Source organism: Gossypium hirsutum, chromosome D10, assembly GCF_007990345.1.
Source record: "Gossypium hirsutum isolate 1008001.06 chromosome D10, Gossypium_hirsutum_v2.1, whole genome shotgun sequence".
NCBI classification, from domain to species: Eukaryota; Viridiplantae; Streptophyta; class Magnoliopsida; order Malvales; family Malvaceae; genus Gossypium; species Gossypium hirsutum.
This window is the reverse complement of record NC_053446.1, coordinates 57,617,716-57,629,434: the sequence shown is the minus strand read 5'-3', so window position 1 is coordinate 57,629,434 and position 11,719 is coordinate 57,617,716. Positions and strand designations below refer to the sequence as shown.

At 39.7% G+C, this 11,719-nt stretch overlaps 1 protein-coding gene across 1 annotated transcript; it reads right to left on the bottom strand.

Moving 5' to 3' along the window:
* Positions 1-650: 650 nt before the first annotated feature.
* LOC107915178 (putative disease resistance RPP13-like protein 1) lies at positions 651-11,196 on the bottom strand. The gene is made up of 3 exons (XM_041103390.1): positions 10,227-11,196; position 9,129; positions 651-5,145 (listed from the first exon to the last, which is right to left on the bottom strand). Exons 1-3 carry the CDS (start codon positions 11,048-11,050, stop codon positions 1,834-1,836), a joined length of 4,137 nt encoding a protein of 1,378 aa, XP_040959324.1. The 5' UTR covers positions 11,051-11,196; the 3' UTR covers positions 651-1,833.
* Between the last annotated feature and the right edge of the window lie 523 nt (positions 11,197-11,719).

Here is an 11,719-nt window from a genome sequence, read left to right as displayed (position 1 = left end):
ATGTGAAGTTTGATTTGCAGCCTCTCGTATTTGATGATGTTTTACTCTTATTTATTTTCATAGAATGCTCTGCTCCACAATTGAAGAGATACAAGCATAACTGCAACTCTTTTTTGGTAATTACGATAGCAGAAATAGCTCAAAATAATCTCCAAAAAAACACAGAAGCAGCCAAGAATGATCACAAAGCATCAATCACACCAGACACGCCAAAATTTTACGTGGAAAAACCCCTTTAAATCAAAGGGTAAAAACCACGGGACTTGACAGTCCACTCAAAAATTTCACTATAATATAGAAGTGTGGCTACATGATCACAATAAATACATAACTCTACTTTAGCTATCATCGAGAAGTGATTATTACAGAACATAATAGAGAAAGTTCGAGGAATCCCAACAATAGAGACAGACTTTGATGCCGAAGATCCACAAGCTATACAGAATTAGAGGCATGGTATGGAAAGACAAAAGCTTTTGGTACAATGGAAGGGTACCCATGTAAAGCTCATCCAAGCAAAAGCCTATGAAATTAGGAGTTGAATCAGCTCAACTCTTTCGCTGGAGAAAAGGTCTGCATTTCCCCGAGGAGTCCTGCATGTTTTGGTCAAAGGGCTTTCATTAATTGATAACTAATCAAATGATGTGAAACCCAAGAAAGTTACGAAACACCTATCAATTAAAGCGATATATATATTTGAACACGCAAATAATTTAGGAAGAAGAGAGCTTATCTAAGTTTTCCTAATTAGCAAATTCTAAAGGTTACAAATAAATTCAGATACCTCAGACATCCTCTTCATTGGATTTCAGCCAAATTCCTCTTAATAACAAATAAATTCAGGAGTATTTCCAATTATCACAAACCTGTGACATCCTCTGATCGTCGGCCAAATTCCTGCTAAACTAACATCAATGATCTTTAGTTCTTCATCAGTTTTGCATCATTTGGTTGGAAAGGCTGTTTTGTCACATTTGACGGAGGAACAACTGCAAGAACAAAATATATGAACAAAAAGTTACATCATAATCTCTCAACTTTCACATGTCCAAATAGCAATATATTAGGATATTCATGCGTAGGTCAGTATCAGAGGAGCAATGCAGTTCCTTCACCAGTGCCAAGTAAACTTTCTAGTCCTTTAATATTAGATATAAACAGCAGCAAGGCATTGCCGGCTGGACAATAACATCTATAATATTGATTCTCACTTCCATTCATAAACTTTTTAGTCCTTTAATTTACAGGCCAGAGAAAAGCAAAATCCATACATAGATTCAATATGCCGGTATTTCCAATAGCAGGAATTAATGGTTAGAACCTTGGAATGAATAATAAATGATAGGGTAAAACAAAATTTTGTTGTTTTTTTAGTGCTTCACTTGACTTAGCTATGCAGAAACCATTACAAAAATTAATTGTTCTATTTTAAAATAATAATATTCCTGACCCAGCCAAAGGACAATATTTTTTGTTTTTCTAGTTATAAAATAGGACAATAATTGTAAAAAAAGATAATAAAAAAGATTATTCTATTGTTTCTCTAAAGATCCCAAATTGACATACCTGCAAATTTGATTCTTAAATTATTCTCTTAAGAACAATGTCTGAACCATAAACAACAACCGAAGGTATGTGGGAAATTTTGGACCACTCAGGTCCTTTATCCCTTTTGCACCGTTCTTCCATCATTGGACACCCCCGGATTTCTAGCTCCAAAAGCGAAGAAAGCATATTGTTTCCCGGAAGAGTCTTGAGGTTTGGGCATTTTCGAATAGTCAAGAGCTGGAGAGAAGTGAGATTGCGAAAGCCATTGGAGGATAGGCTCTCCAGTTATGGGAAATCCGAGATGACGAGATAGGTGAGAGAGGAGGGCAGTGTGACTCCTATCTCATCTTGAGGAAATGACACTGCATCTGGACACCCATTGGATATGAAGAGAGATTTAAGACAAGTGAGTGTATGCAAATCCCTCTCAAGTATTGGCTTCCAGATATTGGGTCCACCAATTGTAAGCGATGTGAGATTGGTAGGAATCCCCTCTTCCAGAATGGATGTCACATTTGGACAACCCCTTATTTCTAATTCTTTTAGAGCGTTGAGACTGTGCATATTCCCAGGCAAAGCTTGGACACTTCTACAAGATCTGAAGCGGACCACTTCAAGGTTTGTAGTGGGCAAACCACTCTCTCCTAAGGAAATCAAATTTGAACAATCCTCTATGACTAATCTCTTGCAATGCTTGAGCTTGTTCAATCCTTGAGGTAAACCCTTAAGCATATGACATTTACAGATTTCAATAGATTCAAGAGAAGAGTTATCTTGAATTTCTTGGGATATGGACTCTAGTTTTGGACACTCCTGTATCTCAAGTACTTTCAGTGTGGTGGGCAAACCACTCTCTCCTAAGGAAATCAAATTTGAACAATCCTTTATGACTAATCTCTTGCAATGCTTGAGCTTGTTCAATCCTTGAGGTAAACCCTTAAGCATATCACAACTAAAGATTTCAATAGATTCAAGAGAAGAGTTATCTTGAATTTCTTGGGATATGGACTCTAACTTTGGACACTCCAGTATCTCAAGTTCTTTCAGTGTGGTGGGCAACACACTTCTATTTATTCTCTTTAGAGATTCACAATTGAATATATTCAACTCCTGAAGAACACATGCATTGTTGGAGTCAACATCCTCTCCTTCATCCAACAACAAACATTGCAAATTTTTACAACTTCGAATGACTAGCACTTTCAGATTCGAAGGTAAATTGCTCCTTGCAACAGAAATCAATTTTGAGCAACCGCCAAGCTCTAATTCCGTAAGTAATGCGAGAGAGTACAAGGTTGTCGATAGTTTTTCTAACCTTTCACAATTCCTTATAATCATGTTTACAGTGCTAGAAGGAATCTTCAATTGCATCAATTCTTCTCTTTCCTCTTCTGTTCCTATGGATACAAGTGGCGGACAACTGGAAATTTTCAAATATTGGGGGGATATGGACTGAGTTAGCAATCCCCAATTGTTCTCTCGAGAAGAGCACAACTCCTCACAATCACCAATCTCAAACGATTCCACTTTTATTGATCTTAACCTCAAGCATTTTGCTGCCCAACTAAACTTGGAAATCCCTACAAACGAGATTCTTTTTATAGAGCTATAATCTACAAAACCTTTATAAATTACCTCGTGGCAACCATGAATTTCTAATTCTGAAAGCAATGGAAAGTTTTGAATAGAAATTATCAACTTCCCGCAACTACGAATTGCAAGTTTCTTCAAAGAAGGAAGGTAGTCCGGCATACTCCCTAACAATGAGGGACAATATTTAATAAAGAGTTCACGAAGTTTAGGGAATTTCCTAGCTTCCTCATCAACTTCACACAAGTTCCACCTCTCCCAATTAAGCATGTCCACAAACTCTAAAATCTCCAATGAAGAAAATGTGTTGGTCGTATTCTCTCCAAACAACTCAACTCCCACAGTCCTTACACTGCGCAATCCTTTAATACGTACCTTTTTCAACAATGGCAATTTCCCAATTGATGGCAATGACAATAAATTTCTACAATCATCAAGGCATAAAGATTGTAAACAATTGAAGGATGAATCTCCCACCCAATTTGCCAACATTTCTCCACAATAGAACTTAATGCTGAGCTCCATGAGCTTCTTAGAAGGTTGAAATCCATCCATCACCTTTTTCTCGACTTCTTCTCTTCTATTCTCAAAGTCTATGCTCCACTGCAATTCTAAATTCTCAAGTCTCGACTTATCAGATAATCTAGCCATCCATGCATCTCGAGGCTCAGCTATATTCTGTAATCCTGAAATACAAAGCTCACCCCTGAGATTTGACAAATTCATTAGCTCCCTTATTTTATGTCCCTTCTCTTTGCCCAAAACAAAACTGGAAAGTTTTTGAAGATTAGTTAGCATGCTAAAATTGCTTTCCATGCCTTTTAATTTATATGCACCAGTGATATCAAGATAGCATAGGTTGACCAACTTTTCCATCTCTGACGGTAACTTCTCAAGGTTCCAACACCCCTTCAATAAAAAGGTTTCTAAATTGTAAAGGGTACTAACTGATTCCGGCAAGCATTTAATAACCCTATTCTTAGAAAAGTTTAGGTACCTTAAGAGTTTCAAATCTCCCACAAAATCTGGTAACATGGTGATTTGATACTCTTCCAAAGAAAGTGCTCTTAAGCATCGCAAGTTTGGCAACAAATTCGTTAGGACATGATTGGTTAGATGGTTATCAGTTCGAAAGACCGAAGAAAACCTTAATGGAAGAAAGGTTCGTAAATGTTGCGCTTCATAAATGCCTTCAAATTTTTTGATGCCGTCAACCCTCTCAGCAATGTAAGATAAATGGCGAGCATGCTTTGAAATTCGTTGACTATCCTCTATTTTAAAGCATACTTCTCCGGAAACTGATTGAGCCAAATCATTAATGAGATCATGCATAACAAATTGAGAATTATTATTGACGCACACTTGCAAAAGGGACCTTGACACTAGATCGTTGAAATACTTGTGACCCAAATCATGGATGCACTGTTTATCTCGTGCTTCTTGTAGAAACCCTTGTGCCCTCCATAACAAGATTATTTCTTCCTTCTCAAACTCACAGTCCTTGGGAATAATGGCACAATACATAAAGCATCGCTTCAAATGTAGAGGAAGATGATGGTAGCTTACCTGTAGAGCTGGGATTATACTTGACTGATCTTTAGATAGCTTCCATATCTCGCTCTCTAATATATCTTCCCAAGCATGAAGATCTACATTAGTGCGCAATAAGCCACCGAGGGTTTTAGCAGCTAAAGGCAAACCGTTGCATTTTCTCACCATCTTCTCAGCAACTTCCTTTAGGCTTGGATGTCCTTCAAAGTCCCTTGCTCCCAATGCATGTTGAGCAAATACAGACAAACAATCATCATCTGACAAAAGCTCTAGAGAATGAGCATACAAGGCACCCATTGTTGATGAAACACCGTGGTTTCTTGTTGTCACAATAATTTTGCTTCCTTGAATCCTCGTTTTGAAAGGAGATTGTAAGATAGTCCAGTCATGATAATTCTCATTCCAGACATCATCTAAAACAATTAAGAATTTTTTCCCGGACAGCTCCTTCTGTAACTTTTTGTTGGAACAATGGCAGCAGCAAACATCAAACAAAGTTACAACACTGTGTTTGCAAGACTGAAGCAAGAAAAATCGAAGCAAAGAAAGAGCAAAGCAAAGCAAAAATTGATCAAAAGTGAATACTCAGCAAATTTGTAACTGAACATTACATTTTTCATTCAAGATTTGAATATATAAAAGAACTACAAATTTTGGTTCATTTGACAGATACCTAATGACATAACTACTCCCACTTAAACTAAACTAATACAAGCTTAAGTCAAATACAAAATGAGCTGACATATCAGCTTTTACATCATCAATCCAATCACAAACTTAATCCAACTAACTATTAAAACTAGTTACAATTAAACTGAACTAAGTTACATCAAAACAAAACAGCAATATCTGTTGCTTCATTTGGTCTGAAAACCATTCGTGCACACCAAGCAAAATGAGCTGAGCTCGATAGCTGCTGGTCTCGATAGTAGCATGCTTCCGGCTCCATGTTGCATTGCAGTCCAGCTTTCAACACTCCTCCTTGGACTGTATGCAACACACTCCAATTGCACTTCTCAAAGATTCAAATCGAGCAGCCCCTAAGGGCTTGGTCATTATGTCAGCCAATTGTGCTCCTGAGCTGCAATGCACAAGGCTGACTTCCTTTGCTTGTTCAGCCTCTCTAACAAAATGCAGTTTGATTTTAAAATGCTTAGTCTTACCATGGAACACAGGGTTCTTGGCTATTGCAACTGCAGACTGATTATCCACCCAAATTTCAGTTGCTTCACCTTGAGTTTCATTAAGATCATGAAGCAGCTTCCTTAGCCAAATGGCCTGATTGACTGCTCCTGCTGCAGCAATGTACTCTGCTTCAGCTGTGGACTGAGCAACAGTTTGTTGCTTCTTTGAACTCCAGCAAAACATGCCCGATCCAAGTGTGAAGAAGTATCCAGAGATACTCTTCATGTCATCGAGAGATCCTGCCCAGTCACTATCAGAGTAGCCTTCTAGTTTCAGTTGGTTCCGACTTTCAAACATTACACCAAAACTAGCAGTGCCCTTGATGTATCTAAGGACCCTCTTTGCTGTCTTCAAATGTGCCTCATTGCAGCAATGCATAAATCTCGATAACAGGCTGACACCAAACATGATGTCTGGCCTGGTTGCTGTTAGATACAACAGACAACCAACTAGGCTTCGATAGTGCCTCTCATCAACCCTCTACTGATCACCACTGCTAGTCAGCTTTTCTCCTTGAGCCACAGGTGTGCTGACTGCTTTACAGTTATGCATGCAAAATTTGTCTAGGATCTTCAAAGCAAATGAATGTTGGCTGATGAAGATACCTCGATCAGACTGGTGTACTTCCATGCCAAGGAAGTAAGTCATGATCCCAAATCTGTCATCTCAAACACTTGCTGCATTTGGACCTTGAACTGATCAATGAGCTCAATTTTGCTCCCTGTCACAAGCAAATCATCCACATACAAGGAAACAATCAGCAAGTTTTCATGTTCTGACCTTTTAACATATAAAGTAGGCTCACTAAGGCTCTTTACAAATCCAAGTTTGGTCAGGTAAGCATCAACTCTGTCATACCAGGCCCTTGGTGCCTGTTTCAGGCCATAGAGGGCCTTTCTCAACTTATACACTTTGTCTTCATGTCCAGCAACTTCAAAACCTTCAGGTTGCTCGATGAAAATCTCCTCCTTGAGAAAACCATTCAGGAATGCTGATTTGACATCCAATTGATGAACTCTCCATTGCTTCTGAGCTGCTATAGCAAACAGCAGCTTAATTGTATCCAGTCTTGCCACTGGAGCAAAAGTTTCTAGGTAGTCAACACCATACTGCTGACTGTAGCCCTTCACCACAAGCCTGGCCTTGTGCTTGTTCAGTGAGCCATCAGCATTGTACTTGGCCCGGTACACCCATTTAACTCCTATGACCCTCTTGTGTTCTGGTCTGCTCACCAACTCCCAAGTCTGATTTTTGTTGATCATTTCCAACTCAGCTTCCATAGCTTTCATCCAGCTTCTGTTCTTAGCAGCCTCCTCAAAGTCTGAGGGCTCAATCACAGCAACATTGCACCTCTGATAGACATCAGCCAAAGTTCTGGTGCCCCTCACTGGTATATCATCGACAGCATCATTACTTAGTCCTTCTTCTGCAGGTTCAGCAACCAAGTCTAACTGGTCCAATTCAGACAAGTCAGCCTCAACACCATTCCAATTCCACACCTTTTCCTCATCAAACTTTACATCCCTGCTGACTAAAACCTTCTTTGCTGTAGGATCATACACTCTATAGCCCTTCTTGTTGCTGCTGTAGCCAACAAAGATTCCTGGAGTTGCTCTGCTCTCAAGCTTGGTCCTTTTCTCTACTGGAATAAGTGCATAACATACACAGCCAAACACTTTTAAGTGTGTTACCACAGGTTTGACTCCATGCCAAGCCTCAAAAGGAGTCTTATCCTTGACTGCTCTAGTTGGCAGTCTGTTGAGCAGATACACTGAGGTGTTGACTGCCTCAGCCCAAAACTGACTTGGAAGCTTCCCTTGAAACAAGAGGCACCTGGCCATGTTCAGTACAGTCCTATTCTTTCTCTCACAGACTCCATTCTGTTGAGGAGTATAGACTGTTGTGAGCTGATGATGAATCCCAGCACTATCACAAAGCTTCTGAAATTTCTCAGACACATATTCAGAGCCATTATCAGTCCTCAAGGCTCTAATTTTGCAGCCTGACTGATTTTCAGCATAAGCCTTGAATTTGCAGAAGGCTTCAAACACTTCTGACTTTTGTTTCAAGAAGTAGACCCAGCACAACCTTGTTAAATCATCTATAAACAGGGCAAAGTACCTGTTCTCACTGATTGAAGGTGTTCTCATAGGGCCACAAACATCAGAGTGCACCAATTCGAGCTTGTTTTGAGCTCTCCAAGCACTGTCAGCAGGAAAAGGCAGTCTAGCCTGCTTACCAAGCTGACAAACCTCACAAACATTCCCACTAACTTCAATTTTTGAAATGTCATCAACCAGATTCAGCCTATGTAACAGATCGATGGATCTAAAATTTGCATGGCCTAGTCTCCTATGCCACAAGTCAGTGCTTTCAACAAGGCTGGTGTATGCCTTTCTTTCTATTTGGCTAACATCCAGCATGAAGCACCTATCAGTCATAGAGACTGTGACTAACTCCAGACCATTCATGTCTTGAACAATACAGCAACCATCCTTAAAAACCAATGTATAGCCCTTTTAAACTAATTGGCCTACACTAAGCAAATTCTGGTCTAAATCAGGTACAAAAAACACATCTGAGATCAGCTTGTTACCTGAACCAGTGCTAATCAACACACTGCCCTTGCCTTTAGCCTCAATCAGCCTACCATCTCCAATTCTAATCCTCGAGTGGAAGCTTCTGTCTAGGCCTTTGAACAGCTTCTCATCTGCTGCCATATGGTGTGAGCAGCCACTGTCTAGTAGCCAATCATTGCTGGCCTTGGTTGTGCCAACAAAACAAGTTGCTGTGAACACTTGCTCCTCCTGAGCTTGAATGTCCTCAGCAGGTCTAGCTTGTTGCAGAGCAGCCTCCCTTGGTTTGCCCTTGCACACATTCTCCACATGGCCAAACTGCTTGCATTTTCTACACTGAATATCTGGCCTAAACCAGCAATACTTTTCTGAATGTGTTGTCTTCTTGCAATGAACACATGGTGGGAACACTCTTTTTGCTTCATCTCTTCCTGACTTGACCCTTCTATTGTGCCAAGGCTTCTTGCCTTTTGCAGTCACACTCGAGCCTTCACTGGCTTTAGCCTGGAAAGCAGCTTCAGGATTCTCCTCCTGCCTATTTGCCCTCCTTTGCTCAAGTGCATACAGGGAGTTTATCAGCTCAGACAATGAAATGGCTGATAAGTCCCTCGAGTCCTCAAGTGAAGAGATTTTAGACTCAAATTTCTCAGGGAGAGTTGTAATAACCTTTTCAACAACTCTGCTCTCTGTGAAGTCCACTCCCAGGAGCCTAATGCTGTTGACAATGGCCATTATCCTGTCTGAGTACTGCTTGATGGTCTCAGACTCCTTCATCCTCAAATTTTCAAAGTCTCTCCTGAGGTTGATCACTTGCTGTTGCCTTGTCTTATCAGTCCCCATGAACTCCTCCTTCAGCTTCTCCCAAGCCTGCTTTGGTGAGTCACAGGCCATGATGCGAGTAAATATCACATCAGAGACTCCATTTTGCAAGCAGGCCATAGCCTTATGCTTCTTGGCTCGCTCATCAGCATGCTGCCTCATCTGTGCAATGGTGGGATTGGCTCTCAATGGAGGTGGTTCAGCATCATTCTCGATCACACTCCAAAGATCATGTGCCTGGAGATAAGTCTTCATTTTAACTATCCAAATGTGATAGTTTTCTCCAGTGAACACTGGTGGAGGTGGTGGAGTGAAACTCATTCTGTTAAACTGATTTTAAGTGCTTCAATCTTACCAAATTTTGAACTTGCTGTTGGTTTTGATTCGAACACAACAGATTGCATACAAAGGCCCCTCAAAGACTCGGGCTCATGATACCATTTGTTGGAACAATGGCAGCAGCAAACATCAAACAAAGTTACAACACTGTGTTTGCAAGACTGAAGCAAGAAAAATCGAAGCAAAGAAAGAGCAAAGCAAAGCAAAAATTGATCAAAAGTGAATACTCAGCAAATTTGTAACTGAACATTACATTTTTCATTCAAGATTTGAATATATAAAAGAACTACAAATTTTGGTTCATTTGACAGATACCTAATGACATAACTACTCCCACTTAAACTAAACTAATACAAGCTTAAGTCAAATACAAAATGAGCTGACATATCAGCTTTTACATCATCAATCCAATCACAAACTTAATCCAACTAACTATTAAAACTAGTTACAATTAAACTGAACTAAGTTACATCAAAACAAAACAGCAATATCTGTTGCTTCATTTGGTCTGAAAACCATTCGTGCACACCAAGCAAAATGAGCTGAGCTCGATAGCTGCTGGTCTCGATAGTAGCATGCTTCCGGCTCCATGTTGCATTGCAGTCCAGCTTTCAACACTTTTCTTGAACTATATTCAGATCATTATCATTGCATGACACGGAAGTGATTGATTGCAAGATTTCTTTCGTTATTCTCAAAACATCAAAATGATCAGAAACACAAGCCCATGCTTTGGGGTGAAAATGATGTTGAATGGAATTATCATGGTAAACAAGCTGGGCAAGGGTTGTCTTACCAATTCCACCCATCCCAACGATGGGAATCACAAAATTTCTTTCGTCATCACTCTTCAAGAGCAAATCAAGAATCGTCTGTTTGTCTTTGTCTCTGCCATACACATGATTTTCAATCTCCAAAGAAGTAGGCTGCAGTCTTGGTTCTAGTCTTGTGGGTCTTTCGCAATCAGTCATTCTTAACTCTAACTTGTTTCTCTGAGGTTCCAAATCTTTCAGTTTGGAAGTAAGATCTCGTATCTTGGACATTATCTCTCTGTTAAACGGAACATCATTGAATGGATGAGGAATATTGAATCCGGGTCTCTTACTTGAGCTGCCTCGACGTTCCATCATCAGATTGCGCCTGCCAATTTCGGTTGCAAACTCGTCCAAAACATCCTCCACATCGAATGCCAAGTTTTGGAGGTCGATCAACCAGCCTTTCACCAGCTGCTCTTTCATCTGTCTCTCTTCAGCATCATCAAGCACCCTACGGATCTGCTTCAGTTCCTTCTCCAAGTTCTGGATCTCCTCAAGAACCTTTTTTTGAGTAGCGAATTGCAGGAGGTCGGATGAGGCCAGCTTCTCAAGGGAAAAGTCAACGAGCTTGGAGACAAAAACTTCTTTTATAGCGAACAAGGCATCAAGAAAAAGCTTGGTTGCCATCTTGCAAGGAATAAGAGTAGAGAAAGGTTGAGACAAGAGTGTTGAGCGAAGGTAGAGGGAAGTGAATGAAGTTTGCTATCTTGCTTTTACCTCTTGATTTTCGAATCTTCCTACACAATAATTTCTAAAGAAAATGCCAGCTCTTTTCGTCGTAATTTCTACCCTTAACAGTGGGAAGCAGACAGATAAGGGTGGCGGAATGTTAAATGGGACATTTATAATGAGAACAGACTTCAAAACGTTCGTAATAATTGCCACCCATCGGCCCACTCTCAAAAGTTGACAATGTAAGATAATTATTTACTTCTCACAAGAGACCGTGATACTTGGCAAATTTACAATTAACTTTGTTTTTTCGAAATTAAGGTAGTTGATATCTTTTATTTTAAAATAAATGATTGATTATAAAATATATTTTATTTTCATAAACGAAAAACTTATCTGAAAGAGAATTCAGTATTTCTCGATCGTGAATATCTGAATAGGGCGAATCGCCCCATGGATATTTTTGCTTCGGAACAAAAAAAATTAGAATAGAATTAAGCTAAGTAAACTAGAATGTGTATTATCCATATATTATCTATATAGAGAATTCTCCAGTTGAGAAGATCCATCGACTTGAGACTAAGAGAAAGGTCTATCTATTTTATTTAGAAATCATCTTTATAG

Coding starts and splice junctions, on each gene's coding strand:
- LOC107915178 (XM_041103390.1), bottom strand. CDS start 11,050: ATGGCAACCAAGCTTTTTCTTGATGCCTTGTTCGCTATAAAAGAAGTT.